Source organism: Podarcis muralis, chromosome 2, assembly GCF_964188315.1.
Source record: "Podarcis muralis chromosome 2, rPodMur119.hap1.1, whole genome shotgun sequence".
NCBI classification, from domain to species: Eukaryota; Metazoa; Chordata; class Lepidosauria; order Squamata; family Lacertidae; genus Podarcis; species Podarcis muralis.
Window position 1 is genome coordinate 44,121,215 of NC_135656.1, and position 17,845 is coordinate 44,139,059.

The window sequence follows — 17,845 nt, forward strand, 5'->3', positions numbered from 1 at the left end:
GCCTGTGGGTGAAGTGGAGATTTTAATTCATGTTGGTGGCGGTTGTTTAAGGGACCAGAAACAGTACTTAGATTCAGGGCACAATGGAGTGCGCTCCTTTGTACTTCCCGCATTACTCTCTGCAATTTATTTCGGTGTGATAGTTAGCCTGACCAACGCATGCCCAGGCATCGGTCAGGAAAAGAGAGTCCGCGGGGAAGAAAGGTCGCCTGCGGAGACTCGGGCGTGATGCAAGAGTAAGGGAAAACGTGCCAGCTTGTAATACGAGACCAGCTAAAGATAGTCATTGCTAACTGGCTTCCCTAGGATGTGGGGCCCGATCTGAGGCGTATTTTACTAATAAGTAAATTCCGCTGCGTTCATCGGAACTTGCTTCTTGATTAGAGTGTGTATAGGATCGCGATTTTACATCTACCGATGTCTACTCAGAAGCAAGTCCCGCTGAGTTCAGTGGAATTTACTCCCAAGTAAGTATGTATGTGTGTAGGACCCTTAGCCATAGTGTATCATGTGCAGATCAACGCGGCGGCTTGGAATACGCTTGGGGATGGGAGCTGGGCGCGCGTGAAGACAATGCGGCGAGACTGTGGAGGGAACAACGCAGAGCACGTGCAAACGGGTTGCATGCGACCCAGCAAAGATGGTTGTGCATGGACGGACGGCGTGTTGAGTTTATGAGAAGAAGGTAATACATTTAGATCACGCGGGAGTTCAGTGATAAGTATTTACAGACCTCCGGCCGTGTATGTGCGAAAAAGAAAACGTATCCAGGCAATATTTGTTTTTAATACAAGCAGTATTTGTTTCTAATGAGGGAGTCTGTGCCTTTAGGTTACATTGCTAAGGCAGGCTTTAGTGGCTTGTGTGCAACTTGTGTATCTAGAGTGCCGTGTTACATCACGTCGCGGCAGTGTGTAAACAGAAGGGGGAGGGGCAAGCGCAGAGCCCTTCTTTGGACAGGCTCCCGGAAACTCAATGGAGTCTCTCGTCTGGTTGCCCATTTATGGACACAGGAAGCAGTCCTGCTACGAGCGTAAGCATATTTTACAACGTTGGTAAACGCAGCCTTGGCTCCGCCCCTGTCGTCATGGTCCAATAATACATGCAAGGAAGCGGTAAGCAGAGAGGCTGGGGTGACCTAAATAGAAGGAGGAGCCTGTTGAGCGAAGGAAACCCTGGAGAGAAAACCGACGGGGATCCAAGAGAGAGTCCTCGCTCAGTCACCATAGTGATCGGGTTGATCTGGTAAAAATGCGAACTGGCCTCTCTGATTCTGTCACGAATGAGTGAAAGATTTGCTTTTAAAGTGAAAGCCTCTGATACGTGCGCGTGAACGTGACTTAGTAAATTGTGATGCGTGCAAAAAGAGCGCAGCATTAACCTCTCAGTAGCGTGTGCGCACACGGCTAGTAACAAAGCCTGGTGAGTATAAGGGAAAATGAGAGCAAGACCCACTGACCATAGCTTGGAATCCTCTTCCCAGTCGAATAGCCGTGGTGGCGATAGCACAATTTCTTGTTTCAGCAATGCTGGCAGAGGAGGGAGGCAGCAGATAACAATTCCAGTGACACAAGCTGACAAGGAAGAGAGAAAGAAGCTCCCTCCCCCACACTCTGCTACTTACTGTGGTTGTTGTTCCCGAGGAAGGGACACATGACTAGGACTCAGTATTTCCCCCGGTTGAGCAATGAGAGCTGTAAAGCAGGAAAAACTACCTGCCTGCACCATCTCTCCCACTCATGCTCCTGCAAGATACTTGCTGGTCAACGGTGGGAACTGCTACTGTCCCAGCAGCAAGCCTGAATTCTTAATATGTTTTGTGTGCAAAACGTCTTGTACATGAAAGCATTATGTGTCAAAGTGTACAAGAATTCTTGCATGTCCAGCCATGCCAATAAAGGCTCATCAAGTGTAATGTGTGTCTTACAGTTGTCAGGCTCTCTTGTCAAGCTGCAGAAGGGATTCTGCCTGCAGAGTCTGGCCTCTGCCTATCTGGGCCTATACTTGCTCTTAACAGAGAACAGGAAGAATGGAGCTGACCTTTTTATGCTTTGGGCTTGTTAAAACGAATGTGAAAAAAATTTAATTCCAAGTAGTGAATCAGCTCCTTGAAGACAAAGCTGAAAGCTATGTGCAGTCAGTGCTTACTAATCTGACAACTTCAGCTAAATCTGCATGATGGGGCAAGAGCTTGAGCTTTCAGAAAGTGTATCTTGCTCACCATTTACTTACACCTGCAGTGCCTGTTAAATAGTTTTTGCACTGCTTTGGTTTTGAAGTTCCAGAGGTCTTTTACAATGACTCCCGCACCATATTCTGTTGAGAGTTCAGCAGTCCCATAGGCTTACTCGGCTTTTGATGAAATACGAGGATTGCAAGCATCAACTTGCAACCACAGTGCAGTTGAAGATTTTGTGGTTGATTTAGCTAATGGGGCAATTTTGAATAGTTCAGCAAATAAATTAAAATGATTCATACATATATATGATTGTATTTGCATTAGAAGTAACTGCATAAAAATAAAACAGATTTGCTACAGAATGTGAGTCCTTAACCGTACTTTAATGAGCTTCCAAATCTAAGAAATAATTGTCTGGTGATTGTGGTTTGTCAAAGCAAAAATAGGTCAGAGTTCACCTTTCCCCTGGGTATGGCCCAAATAGAGTAGAACGAGAATGGCATGCTTTGGGAGTCCAGAAAGGGAACCCAAGGAAGCAAAAAATTAAGAGAATTGCTACCATGAATTCCCCCAGGACATCAACTAACACAATTAAGGCACTTTCATTCTGAACATGCTTACTTGGAAGTATGTTCTGTTGAAATCAGTGCAAATTAAATGCACATACAGTGTTTAGGTATCACTTATGAATACTCTGAAGTTAGAAGGGCAAAATCAACAGCACATTATGGCCAATTCAGGTTTTTAGTTAATTATGAATGTGGGAGATGCAGTAAGCCATTTAAGGCTACAGTCTTCTGCACTCAGGAGCAAGTTCTGTTAAAATCAGTAGGGATTCCTTGCAAACGATCATGGATGGAACATGTGTCACTCATGGAAAACAGTTGAAGTGGGAAACCATGCTTACTCATTTCCTAATGCTGTTTTACACACAAATCTTTATTACTTGATTATAAAAGCAAGCAATGGATGGCTTGTATGTGTGAATGAGCCATCAGAGATCTAACCCAGTAGCTAACAAGGCATGTAATTTCAAATGCAAGGCTTTTCAATGAAGTCAGATATTTCATTCATCAAAAGTATAGCATGGTACAATCATGAGATCTACATGTATGTGTGAATCTGGCCTTAGTGAATAGGAAGTGGGGAGTGGATCAATAGCCTTCCTCTAAGTCTAATGAAGATATGCAAAAACATTTGGTTAAGATTAGTCAGGACAGAGCCGATATAGGTATGTCTTCTAGCCTCTGCTTGCAGCAATGCCTGGTTGATGCTTTCAGAACCATGGAAATAGAGATTCTGCTGCGGGCAGAAATAAACAGTATTGGCCTGGTTGGACGTTCACTGAGCATTTTCTGCAGCACTCCTAACTGCACACACTGAGCACCTCTTGAAGGTGCCATATTTCACAGAGAGATTTTGTGCACTCGTTATTTCATGGCAGGCCCATGTATGCAGCCCATTAAAGCAGGGCCTGTGGTCCTCCCAAGGTGGTTGGGTTGCAACTTTAATCATCGCTGGCCATGCTGACTGAGGCTGATGGGAGCCTGGTCCAAAGGCATCCGGAGAGCCATGGCTTCCCCACCAGGGAAGCCTGAAGACATTCCACTACCTGTGGTGAAGGCGGTCTCTTCCCCACCATGTGCAGAAGCCCACCAGATTTGGAGCTGCACCTTGCTTCAATAATCTTCCGCCACAACTGGGGTCAGTAGTTTCAGGACAGGCTGCGCTCTGCCTGCTTCCTAGTCCTTCAGCATCTTGCTGCTTGAGGCTGACACCTCACAATCCTCCAAAGGGCAGAGCCATCCCTGTCCCCTACCCCTGCCTTAAAGGGAAGTTCACCAACTTGATACTGTATTTGGGCCATGATGGCTTCTGCATGCATGAATGGGCAGGTGTAACACAACTTTCCTATGGTCCTTCATTTGCCATTCATCAATAGTATTCTAGCGAAGGGAAACTGAGTGATGATGCCCATGTATTGCCCCATTCTGATCACACTCTTAATTCCCAGCTGTAAACGTGCATGGAAACCCGCCCCATAATTCCCAGCTGTAAACGTGCATGGAAACCAGCCCCATTGATTTCGGTCGAACCCAAACCCATGAAACGTGCTTCCAGTGAAGCCAACACCTCTACACTTAAGTAAATGAGCTAAGGAATCTGCAGCCACAGGTCGTGCATGCTCCTTAGTTCTTCCCGAGGGACGTGGGCAGTTGTGCAGCGCACTTATCACAGGCAGCCCAAGTTCCATGCTCCTCTTTTGTTGGCGGCGGCGGCAGGAGCAGCCGCTTTCCAGTCCTGTCCCCGCGGGCTGCCTGGCTGGCTGGAGGGGGGCCGAGCCCTTTGCTCTTCCCTCCTCCCTTCCCCCACTGCCTGACATTTCCGCCTCCCCCTCCCCCTTGCCGGGGAGGGCGGCCAGTGGCGCGCTGCGAAAGGCCGGATGCGGCTCTCGAAGTGGGCGGAGGAGGCCCAGGCGCTGAGATCACCGGCGGTATAAAAAGAAGCGCGCTGGGCGCGGCCTCCTTCAGTCGGGGCGGACGTCACGAGAAGGGCTTCTTCCGAAGGTTGCGCTTCGCAAAGCAAAGCAAAACAAACACCAATTAAGACCCGGGGGCACGCGTCACTTTCGCCTTTTAAGGAGAAAGCGCCAGAGGTCTCCCTCCCGGCTCCTCGCAGCCCCCGAACAAGCCGAAGAGACCCGAACCGCGGCGAAGCCGGCTCCGCCATCATGGAAGTGCAGAAGGAAGCGCAGCGCATTATGACCATGTCGGTGTGGAAAATGTACCACTCGCGGATGCAGCGCGGCGGCCTGCGCCTCCACCGCAGCCTGCAGTTGTCGCTGGTGATGCGCAACGCCCGGGACCTCTACCTCTCGGCCAAGCTGGAGGAAGAGGACGAGATGGCCGCGGGCGGAGGGAGCGGCGAGGACTTTGCCGGGCGCCCGGAGCCGCAGCTGGACCTGCAGGGCGAGGCGCCCGCCCCTCAACATCTGGAGGCGCCTCCGGCGACCCCCTTCCCCCACGCCCTGTCGGAGCCGGGGCCTCTCCCCGCCGTACAGCCAGCGGAGGCGCCGCCGCCTGCTCTGCCTTGCGCCACTCTTGATCCGGAGCCCATGGAGACCCAGGAGGAGCCCGACGGCAGCTCGCCCGCGCCGCCCGCGCCTCCGCCGGCGTGGAGCCGAGGCGCCCCCGGGCCACAGGCGGGCGCCGCCAAGCCTAGCCGCAAGCGCCGCAGCAGCAGCCTGGGCAAGATCGGCGCCGCCGAAGCCGGTCTGGTGCCCAGCAAGAAAGCCAAGCTGGTGGAAGAGGAAGGCGAGCGGCAGCCGCAGCGCCAGGAGGGGCCTTTCCCGAGCTTAGCCAGGGTCCTCCAGGACCGCTTCTCCGGCTTAATCCTCCAGCCTCCGCCGGCCAAAGGCGCCGACGAGCCCAAGGCGAGCTGCAGGCAAGGGGACGGCGTGCTGAGCATAATGGTGAGAGCCGTGGTGGCCTTCTAAAGCGCCCCCGCCAGGGACTCGTAGCTGGAAACCTCGCTCTCTGCGGAGAAGCGGAACCTGCTGAAGCCCCTCTCTCGGCGGAGGAGCTGAGCACCACCTCCCGCTCCCGGCCCGCCGGCCCCCTCTCCTTGGTGGCGGGGCCTGGGCGGCGAGGAAGACGCGCCGCGGGAGGCTGGTGAAGGACTGGGGGCGGGCGGCGGGGAGCGCTGGTGGGTTCCCTCCTCCCATTTTCTCCCCCTCCGGGTTTAGGCGAGAGACGCTCTGGTGGCTGGGAAAGACGACGAGACAAAAGGCTGCGGGCAACGCGGCGGAGGAGGACGCCCCACCTCGGCCAGTAAACCCGGGACGCGGCTGCGGTGCGCTATGCGCCGGACTGGACGCAGCGGCGGCGTGGCAGGACACGATACTTTGGGGGGGCGGCGGCGGCGGGGAGCGAACTCTTGGAAAACGGGGGAGGCTCGCAGCCCGTCGGGCCTTCGGAATCCGGATTCGGGCGGAAAGCAAGCGCGATGTGTGCTGGGTGCACTTTTTTTTGGTGCTAGTCGATAACAATGACGTGTTCATTCTGCCGTTCCTTAACTAAAGTTAATTGCCAGATCTGAGTTTATGTTTCTGTCTCCTCTCCCCCTCCCCCTTTTTTTCTCTCAACGGGACTGGAAAGGTCTTAAGGATTGTTAGGCAGCTCCCCTGAAGGGTTAAAAAGAGTCATGCTGAGAATTGTCGAAGAAAAGCAGCTTTTGTCAGTCCCGCTCCTGTCTGCCCAGTATTCTTTTCCTCAGGGCCATCCCTTTTTTTCTTACCTAGTAATTAAGAACGATGAAGTGGCCTGTTTCTTTGTGCCAGAGAAGATCTCTGAACCAGATTAGTCTTGCCAAAGTGTGTGTGCTGAGCAGGAACAGAAGGAGGGGAGGGGGAAAAAACCCAACCAGTCATACTAGTTATGACACATCTCTCATATGACTACCATTTGCATTACACTGGGTCCACGACTGCAGGGGATTTCCTGCTTCTGTTGCCTTGGCTGTGTGTGTGTGTGGTTGTTGTGGTTTTTGTTTTTTAAGGTGTGGGTGGAGCCCTGAATGTCTGGAGGGTGGGGGAGAGGAAGACAAGTGGTTTTTCTTCCCCTAAAGATGTCATCTTAAAAGCTCGCTGGCGGTTTTCCTAGATGACTGAAGCTGTTTGTGCACTGAACAGTAATGAGGGGTACTGTTTTACATCCACAAACATTTTTCTCTTTCCACTCCATATGCAGCTTGGATATTTTTCACCCAAATCAGGAGAATGGGGGCAAAGAAACCTGTATTCTTTAAATGGGTGTGTTCTGCAGTGTCTTGTCTCTAAAAAACAAACAAAAAAAAACAGTATATCAAGTCATTTCATGAGATTTCTTGACACCGTTTTTGCCTTTGTTCATGATTTTTTCCTCCACTCTCTTCTCTCAAATGTATGAAACAGTTGCTGTTGTGCTGGATTTATCTGTTGTGTCATCTCAGTGCTTCAAAAGTGTTAGCTTGATTCAAGCTTTAGGGTTGGGAGGAGAACAGTAAGAATGTCTTCTGAAACTGGTTTTCAAAATGGGCAGTAGAATGGTCACTGTCAAGGTACTTTGTAATGCTAATTGTATGTAATCTGCATTTGCCTCAAAGAGGGCAAAATACAAGTTTATTTGGTTTTATCCTCGTGGTGTTAATATTTTTGGTCACTGAAATAAAGGCCATCTTTTTTTTTACTTCTGTGGTGTTCCGTTCTTAATTTAAAAAAAAACAAACCATTTGTGAACTTCATTGAGAATTTTCTCTTGGTGGAGAGGATGTGGGAGGGGAGAATGTTCAAGCAGCTACTCAAACCTACCTCCAAATGTATGAGGCCTCCTACTACATTAAACTAGTCAAGGTACAAAATAAGGAACTGGAGAAAAGAAACAAGGGGAACAGCAAAGTTAGTGACAGGGCAGGCAACCTTTAGTTCCTTAACCAACTGCACATTTGAAGAGCCAAACTTCCAAGCATGTGGGCTCCTGCAAATCTGAACTATTCAGTGTTGAGATAAGGAGTAAACAAACTCTCCTAAGCTCTGCCCCCAGCCTTCTATGAATTAGTGTGCTGGACCCTTGGGGCATCCATAACTTGCTGTTGATTATGTAGCTGTTTCTAATGGTGGGTGGAATGGGGTGAGAAGGGGTTGTCAACAAGATTAGCCTTGATTGTTTGGGTAGCAGTCCAGTCCCGATAGGGATAGGGTCGTAGATGTTTGGGATCACTTTTCAAATCTCGCCATGCCGGGTAGCATGGGTCAAGCAAGTCGAGTTGCATAACAACAATGCTTGGTTTCAGGATGGGTGTGAGAGCATGGGAAACTTATATTTAGAGCTCCAGTAACAGCTTGTAAACTTGTTTATGATGGAACTAAAATAGCCTTTCCATAAACATGGGCCACTAGCCAGCGGATAGGGCTGGCAGGCAGGAGCTTAGATGCAAGTATGCTTTGCAAAACATTAACAGTAGCAGTATCTCGAGGTAATCCCCTAAGGGAGCAACTTATGCTGGTCTGCAGTCCCTGATCATGTAATGGAAACCTTGTCATAAGAACTTGTTGGCACAATACAGGTTTGCCAGATTAGACCCCATGGATGTTGAGCAACATTGCAAATCACCAAGGAAGGTTGTGTGTAGTCCCTTTCAACTGAAATATAAAACAGGACAGATGTATACGTTCTAATTTGGTGAGGGATGCCCTCATTTAATAACCCTCAGCAACGATAAGTCTTTGTTTCAGTACCAGTGATTTTTGTATTTTCAAATACAGCCACAAGACATTTGAAACAAGGGGGTGGTTGATGACTGAAGGAATGAAATATTTGTTGGGGGAATGGGTGTAATCAAGAATGTAAGTGTGCCTCCTAAATAATTCACACACTCTGGGATGTGTGCTTCAGGGAAAAGTCTAGGATTTAGCATCGGTAGTTAAAACGCTAAGGGTAATGCACCAAGGATTTATTAAGTACTTTCTTCAGAACCCCCCCCCCCCCCCCCCCCCGGTTTCAGTGGATGCTCCCTGAGACAGCTGAGCAAGCAGGTGGGGTGAGATCAATGGGGAAGAGCCCCCAGGGGTTAAAGGAACACTGCCGTGATTCAAGGCTCAGGAATTTACTCCTTGTAATCTGAGCTGCTGCCAGCTTAGAGGCCATAACCTGGTAATTTTCCCTTCTACAACAATGCTGATTGCCTGCCCCAGTGCTTTTATAAGATTTAATTCCTCGACTGGTGTAAAGTGCTCCAAGTTACCTGGAATAGGAATGACTGACACCAGTTAGCCACTTTTGTTTGCTTTCACTGCAAAGAGTAGGATTATGCCTTGCTGGACACATGAGAATCCTTAGGCTAAACTATGGTTGTAAACCTGCGTGTGAGCTGTGCTGCATCTGAATTACAGGTCAGGACTTGCATGAGCTCACTGCCTCTTGATAAAAACATTTCCCTGCGCATAGAAAACTTATGTTAATGAGAACTAGGCCTCAAGTTCAGCCCAGCCCTAAATTTTCCCACAAAAATCCACTCCACCCAGTCTTGTGAGTCAGCTGGAAAGCCAGTCTCTGCTGGAGGAGCTCTGTCTCTCTGTGGAAAATGCACCAGTGGCTTGGCCTGATAGGATGGGTATATTGCTGTGACCTCCTTTCCTATGACAGCGGAGTATTTTGTATAGACAGAACCAAAGATGTTGGCTCAGTCTGGGGAGCTCTGCTGAGATCTTGGGCATAATCTTTGCCCTTCCATAGTGTAGTTTGTGTGCCTCACAGCACAGCCAAGGAGGTCTGACTAGAGTTAGAAGGCACACCCATGTGCCTTAAGGCCTTAACTGCTCATGTTACTTTTCAGTCAAAGGGGTTTTATGTTACGTCTTTAATTCACAGCAATGATATATAAAAGAGAATTGGGGGGGTATTTAAACAAGTTAGGGCAAGATAATTTCTAGAGGTAAGGCTGGAGTTTGGAGTCAAGACTCGCCACACATTCTTCGTTGAACAAATGTGTGTGTATTTGGAGAGAGGAGGCAGTTCTGTCTCTTTTTGAGTCAGGAGAGAAGCAAATGATAGACGTCTGTTTTCAAAATACCAATTAATTGGCATTTTGTAGAAGTTTGAGCCTCACAGAAATCTAAAGTGGCCTTTTTCATCCTGTGACACTTGAAAAGTTCTGTAGCATCTTCATCAGTGTAAATTAAGTGCTAAGTGTTTCAAGATAAGACCAGTATATGAAAGAATATGTTAAAACCTGTGCATTTGAACTAGTACTTAACAATAAGGAGTCCTGTAGAACATGAACACATAAAATCCACTTTCACTAACCACATGGGAGCTGAATAAAGCATGTTGCCTATTTAGTGCATCTGATTTATCAGTTAATCTATGGCAGAGATAGACTTCCCAATATTTACAGCACAGGCTTTGACAGAATAAATTTAATTAGGAACCATTCCCCCAAGTGATCCTTGTTAGCAACTTCAAGGCATAAAGGGAGAATGGCTATGAACTTCCTTGCCCAAGGCAAGGATCAGGCTTGCTTCGTGCTACATGGTGGACCTTGTTCTGCCAGAATACTGAATAAGTTGCAAGCCGTTTCATGCTGGCTATAAATGATGCAAGGCTTTCCATGCAATGCCTTCTACTCTACCTCCTTGTGTGTTCTGGAAATCCATTTCCTCCTGGCATGGAGGAAATTTTTTTTTAAGCACTTGGAGGAAATATACACCATTTAATCTTATCACAATGTGTTCTGGAGAGGGCTATTTTTTATTTTATTTTTAAGTAATCAGTGTTCCCTTTGCAGCCCAGGAGGCCACTGAAAACAATGGAGAATTTTCCCAGCTGTAGTTCCCAGTGTCCCTAGTAATACATGCAACAAAGTGTTGCCATGCATATAAGGATCTCAGGTAGGAGGGATGAGGTAAGAGTCTGCTCAGTATCTTGAAAATCTGCTCTGACTCACAGCAGCTCACAGGCTACAATATGCCTCTGCATAAGGCTGCTGCTTATATGTGGAAGCAAAAGGACAGTGAAAACATCCCACAGCTTTGGGTTCCTTCTGACATGTCATTTATTATGCAACATAGTTATTTAGCATATGCTCTGTATGGTTTCTCCCTCCCACCTCAAATGAAGTGCAAGGCACCTGGAAAACTAAAACCCTCAGTTTTCTTCCCCCTGTTTGCAATATTGTACCAGCTGAAGATGTGTGTGAATTTCAATGTTTCCACAGTCTTCCTCCCCTGCCCCCCTCCCTTAAGCTTTCTAGCTGTGTGGGAAACCCTCAGAGAGCCCAGGCGATTCTGCATTGCACCTAGGGGCCCTGTCACGCCATTGCCTGTGCAAGACACTCCCCCTGTGAAAAGACAGAAGGGTCTTTGATAACGCCCCAAGCACATCTCCAGCAGAACAAAGGCAGCATAGCTAATGGCTCCCACTCACACAGTGTGACTCTCTGCCAGGAATCTGAACTCCCTCCACCCCCTAAAGGCACAGGCTGAAGGACAGAGAGGGAGGAGGAGGAGGGGAGGAAAACGTATCTAAGCCAGGATATGGGGGCTGCAGAGCAAAGGAGGCCTGGCACACCAAATGCAGTGCAGTTAGGTCGATTTCCTGTGCATCAACTACCCCTGGAGACAGGATACTAAAGCGGATGGCCTGTTCCGCCTTACCATGAGCTGGGCTGTATCCGGCACCTGCTAAAGTTCCTGTGTTCTCACGGGGAGAGGGGAGGAAGAGGGGAGGGGAGAGCACCAGAGGGAAAGTGTTTGCACCTTCAGCCTGATGAGGTCCTTGGCTGGGTGACCGCAGCTGCGTTCTCTGCCAGTTATTTGCTGCTACATGACAAAATATTTCAGTTCGTACGGAAATTCAGCTTTCTCTCTTCTGGTTTCACAAAATTTTGCTTTGTCTCATTTGGTGAGAGGCAGGAAGAGAAATAGTTTCCAGTTCTGCTGCATTCAGAATACATGTGCTACCTATCACAGGGCAAAATACTAGAGCATCAAGGAGGATTACAGTACAGTAACTCATTCAGAGGAGATGTTTGCATGCCCAGTCTCCCAAACTGTAAGTGCTGCTATCTGCATACCCTTTTAAAGTGATACTGCCCAAGATCCTTGGGTTATATTCCTGGCTTGTTCAAGCCAAGAAAGTGGCTTGTTCAGGTTACAAAGCTGGTGATTAAGACCAGCTTCCAGGCCCCTGGCAGCAACTACTCACCCACACTTTCTGTGGCTGCAGACAGAAACCAGGAGTTATCCCTTAATTGCCTTCACACACATCCACCTGCTTGTACTGTGAGATCTGCTTCCGAGGCTCTATTTCTGCCACCCCTTATGGGAGCAATTAGGCTGGTGGCCACGAGGGACAGGGCCTTCTTGGCAGTGGCCCCATGATAAGCCAGGTCCCATCACTGCGAGCCTTTATGTCTCCACATGTCTAAGTAGGAGTCTACTTGGGCTGTTGTAACATTGTTGTGGTTTTCTTTTGCTTTTGTGATTTTTACTGGGTAGAGTGTTACAATGTTGTTGCCGGTTACTGTTTCTAATGGCGTTGTTGTTGTACATTTTACATTTATTAAGAATTACATGCTGTTGACATAATGTTGGAAGCTGCCACGGGAGGGTTCTATGCTAAAATGGTGGCTTGTAAGCTTTTTAAATAAATAACTCCCTTCTCCCCAACTACTCTGATCAATGGATCCCTGTCAAAACAAGGTCTCCGTTCCAGTTCATTACTCCTGCCTGCCAATATTTTCAATTACTTCCTTCTGCCCAGAACCCCATCTCCCATCTATCCTCAGCTACGGCTCAGTCCTTGCTCTTTGTGATACACCAGCCAATCTGAATGGAAGGTTAAGTCTGAAAAGCATACAGCCCTCCGGAGTTGCTCAAGGTTTTCATTCAGAGTTGTTTTTCTCTGCCCAGCTTCCCTTGACCTGAGTGAGTGCACCCTTGCTATGCTTCTCATGATCTGCCACATTGCTGCGGCAGTCTGGGATCCCACAATTACTACACTCCTCAGCATGTGGAATTACTATGGGATATTATCCTGGGCAGGGAAGCAGCCAGACAACCTCATTAAATTGCTCCAACCCGGGCAATTATGGGCCACACCTCGGAATAATTAGCACCCCTGGGAAACTGCTTTGTAGGCAGGCTGCATAAGCAAACAGCTAGAGCAGGTTATGCTACAAGCTGGACTCTTTGAATGTTTACCATGTGCCCTTGGAGCTGGGTGAGAGAACCAGCCCTTATTGGAACAGAAACGGTCTGCCAACTGTTTTCTAAATTGAAAAGCAGGAATTATGTCTCCAGTGCTCAGGGGTGTACCTGGGGGTTGGCGGAACTGGCCCCTGCCAGGGGTGCAGGTCTGGAGTAGGGGCAAAAATCACCTATCAGACCATATATGTGTCTCACAGCAAAATCAAACAAGGGAGAAGCTTCCCATCCACCCTGCACTGTGGCACAAAGGCGTGTGGACTTATTTGCCCTCCCTCCTAACTTTGCCTTCGCTCTGGATGTTTTGAGTACTGTACTTAGGTCATGTAAAATGTAGTAATTTCCAATGTGGCTATTGTAGTACAGTGATTTTTTTCCCCCTGTAGGGGGGCAGGGCTCCAATATGGCTCCCTGCCAAGGGGACAAGGGATCCTAGGTATGCCTCTGCCAGCACTGAAGGGAAGCCCACATAGTTAGATAGGGAAATGAGGCACAGATTTCTTCTGGTTCTGCTTTTCAGAATAGAACAGGATTGTCAGTTCTATCAATCAGGCAAATTGGGATCCCAACCCTGAGCAGCTTGTCATTTTATCCCAAGGTGAAAGAAGTGAGGAGACAAGAAGTGTGTTTCATGGGGAGACAAGAATTGCGGGCAAGAAATAGAAGTAGCAGGCCATGACGGTCCTGTTATAAAATACCTATAAATACCTATAAAGATATTTCAGTCTTTGACAAGCTATGTACATGCTGGCTGGGAGCCACTGAGGTGACTGGAATTGTGTGGGAGAGAGCTGTATGTACTTTGAAACTATGCAGGGTGGTGAAGAGACTGTAATTCCTCCTGCCCAGATATGACTCTCTGTTGAGTATCCTGCAGTTCCCACCGATTGCATCTCTAGAGTGTAGCCAGGGCGGAGAGTGGTGATTGGACTGAGCCTCCCCTTCCACCTTGGGTAATACCTCTGCTGCTGCAAGGCTACCGAGACCATCTCTCTTCCTGCAGCTCCACCTTCTCCTTCCCACATGCAAAAGTGCTGGCGGCGCAAGCTTAGGGAGGTGGCATTGGGAATATACTGATTGTTCTTTGCCCTCGCCCTAGCAGGGCGGCACTTGCAGAGTTCAGGCCTGGGCACACTGCCAGTTGGGTTCAAACAACAACCTGGCTGGGAAAAGCCTGGACTGAGTGGTTGCAAGGGTGGTGAAACTTTGGAAGCAAAGCGGAACTTCTCAGTCAAAGACACATAAAAGACCGAATGCTGTGATCTGTACTTGGTTTGCCCCTGTTCAGTCTTCCAAAGTTCCATCTCCTTCCAGTTTTCATTCATCATAATAAGGCCTTGTGGCTTTAGAAGCAGAAAGCCAGCAGGCAGACTTTCCTCCTTTCTCTGGAATGACCCCAAAGTAATCTTGCTTCTCAGAAATTGCATCCTGTAGACAAGCTCAGTTTCACAACTGGCCACCAGCTGCTACCTTTATCCAAAAAATTCATACAAAGCAGCTTCTCCTCCTTCCAAAACACAAGACTTAGGGAGTTTTACATTCAGGACAAGGGGATGGGAGTCCTCAGACACCTGCAGCACAAGTGAAAACCATTTTATGGCTTGCACTTGTGTCAGTGAGGTATTGGACATGTGTGTTTGTGTGTCTATTGGAAAGACTAACATAGTGGGTTTTTTAAAAAAGGGAAAATTGTATGCATATGTGAAGTGGTAATTAATGTGCCTTAATATATGTATTTGTGTGTAGTGCAGAAGTGTCCACTAATGACCACTTGGCCAAATTTCTTTCCCACTGCCTGACCACTCAGATGCAAAGCAAGAGATAAAAGAGGAGCATGATGAGTGTTGCAGCTGTCACAAGCTTCAGTGACAGGCCACTTTAGGGGATGGAGGTTGGGGTTCTGGGCCTGCCAATCCTATGCCATTCTGAAGTGGCCGTCTAACAAAATCTAGTTGCTGACCAGAGGTATAGGGAGAAAGAGTACATGCGCACTGATGCTAATAGTGTGTCTGAAGGAGAAGCAAATTGTTGCACGCCACCCCAATCTCTGAGTGGTGCGAGATTCTAGGGTACCCAGGGTTTGGTTTCCTTTGGAATGCGGGACAGTGGAGATTGTCGTGTCTTTATGTTGTGTGGTTTATTCACACACCTATACAACCCGAGCCTACGATGGAGGGGTTCACAGCATTAACACCCCAAGAGGGTCTTGCTTCTCCCATCTCCACATACTTGGATTCCAGCAGAAATCAGGCATAGCTCTGTCTCCCAGCTGCTCAGCCAGGCAACTTCTAGCTCACATAACTCAAGACCTAACTCTGGCTTTGTCTTTGTAACTACCAGCGAGTTGAGGGAGGGGAACCCACCCATGTGACTTCTAGCACAGAGCTACTTCCTTTGTTACCTTAAAGGCCCATACTTATAAGTTCATTACCTTACTGGGAAGCTAACTTGGCTATTTCAGAAATGAAATCTGTACTGGATCCAACAATTAGAAGTGGGGTCAGGCCAGATTAGAGGCAGATTTAGGGGAGCACTGGGCGCAGAACCTTGGGGGCACCATTGAGGACGCAGCAACTATGATTTAGAGTAAAGCACAAGAGGCAGAGAGGTGCTAATTTTTGACACCACCCAGGGTGCCACTGAAATATGAGAACCCAAAGTCTGCCACTGGTCAGGCATATAGCACCCCCCCCCAAACTCATAACACTCTGTAATACAAGTGTAGTTAAGGTCTTTGTATGAAAGAATGGATTTTAGGAATAATAATAATAATAATTTTATTATTTATACCCAGTCCATCTGGCTGGGTTTCCCCAGCCACTCTGGGCAGCTTACAACATATCTAAAAACATAATAAAAACATCAATCCTTAAAAACGTCCCTCAACAGGGCTGCCTACAGATGTCTTCTAAAACGTAAGTTTAGGTATCTGTTGTACTAAGTATGTAAATAGAAACAGTGTTTTGTACTTTAGTGTAAATCAGTAATGCTGGCACTGCCCATTCTGGTGGCGGCAGACATGGAGAGGAAGCAGCGTTGATAGGGTGAGGCTGCCTTCCTTCCTTCCTTCTTTCCCCAAAGCAGTAGCTCCCCACCCCGCCTCCAACAGCCACTTCCCTTTTTCTTCCTGTGCAGCCAACATCGCCCATCCCTGGCGCTTGCCCTCTGCTGTCTGTTAGGAAGTCAGGGGTACAGACAGGGAGGTGTCATCCAAACAAATGGGTGCCTCTTGCTCACAGCACTTTTTCTCTGCTCCTTAACTACCATACAGCTGCTGTGAATGGTCACTATGCTGATCTTGCCTATATTCAAGTTTTTTACACATAATTGTCACAGTCTTCTTGTTTTAACTATAGGACAGAATATAGGAAGCAGCCTTATATCAAGTCCATGTAGGTCCACACCAGAGCTTTCCAAACTTTTCATGTTGTTGACACACTTTTTAGACATGCATTATTTTGCAACACATTAATTCAATTTTACTAGCAAAGCAGAGGTTAAATGAACCCCTTTGCAGCCCTAGGAGAAACGTGGGGAGTGTTCGTGTGACATACCTACACACTGCGGCCGACACACTAATGTGTCTGTCACGACACACAGTTTGGAAAACTCTGGTTTGCACACATTGACTGGCAGTGTCTCTTCATGGTTTAACACAATAATTTTTAATAGCCCTACCTGGAGTGAACCTGGGACCGTTTGCATACAAAGCACACAGTCATTCAGACACTAATATCGCAACTGGGCGCTGGTTATCTTCCCTTGCTACACCCAAGCACACACTCCACCAGTGTTTCCTGGTGGTTAGCTCAGTTCCCTGCATGCAGGGCAAAGGTCTCTCCACACGTAAGCTGTTCATCAAACAAGCTTTACTGCTCTGAGTAAGATAAAATAAATAGCCCCGTTCTTTTGAAAAACAACTCAAGAGTATCCTTCAGTAGTTCCATGAACTGGATACTCTCCCTTCGTTTTGGGGAATACAACCGGGTCTTTATTTAACCAAGGCTGAGCACTGGAACATGTGGGCTCGGCTCTCTTAAATCTGGTTTTTTCTGTCAGGGTTGCAGCCTACGAACGTGAGAAACAACCTATTAAGGGCAGGGTCTTTAACAATGCGAAGAGGGAGCCTCCTTCACTACGAAGCAACCACAGCCCAGCCATGTGGAGCTAAGGAGCCGAGCTTCCAAGTCAGGCATCAGACGTCCTGGGGGTGCCTTAAATACCAGCATCAGGGCCCCGTTTAAACAAGACGCCAGGCAGGCAAGGATCTATCTCGCACACGCGGAGCCGCCTTCAAAGGCCGCTGCGGCGCAATGTTTGCACGCCATAGCAACGCCTTCCTGGCCTGCGGGTCTGCGGCGTCCCGGCAGCGCCCACGCAGGCGCGTGCAAAGCCGCCCCCTGTTCCTCTCGCGGGCCCGGCGTCACGTGTGAACGGGGGCCTGGATCCAGGTGTTCGGCTCCCCGCCCTTGCAGGGAAGTCTCGGGAGCGCGGGAAATGTAGGTCAGGGCGGAGGGATACGCTGCCTCTGGCCGGCCTCCCTAAGCCTCCTGGGTGGCGTGTGCGATTAAGAGGACAAGCTGGAGCCTGCGCCTGCCCCCTCCGGCTGCATTCCGCACCGGCTACGCGGCCTCCGCTCCGCCCCCGGCTCCTGCCCGGCCAGCGCGGAAGCGGGGAATTTCCTGGCACCACTTGCGGAACAGGAAGGCGGAAATGAAAGCAGCGCCGAGCCAAAATAGATCGGGGAGGGGAAGGGAGCGGCGGCGGCGGCGGGGGGGACGGGGGTTTCGACTCTCTTAAAGGCGCAGAAGTCGCGATCGGATGAAAGGGTTTCCAATGTATATTCAAAACAAAGCCGGTAGGCGGGCGTTCACGAATCCACACGATCCTTTCCCGCCCGCTTCCCCAGACACACTCGTCTTTCT

The 17,845-nt window shown here is 48.7% G+C and overlaps 1 protein-coding gene across 1 annotated transcript; it reads left to right on the forward strand.

The window, feature by feature from the left end:
- The first annotated feature begins 4,686 nt into the window (after positions 1-4,686).
- IER2 (immediate early response 2) lies at positions 4,687-7,404 on the forward strand. Its single transcript, XM_028717355.2, has one exon. It carries the CDS (start codon positions 4,911-4,913, stop codon positions 5,673-5,675), a length of 765 nt encoding a protein of 254 aa, XP_028573188.2. The 5' UTR covers positions 4,687-4,910; the 3' UTR covers positions 5,676-7,404.
- Positions 7,405-17,845: the final 10,441 nt, after the last annotated feature.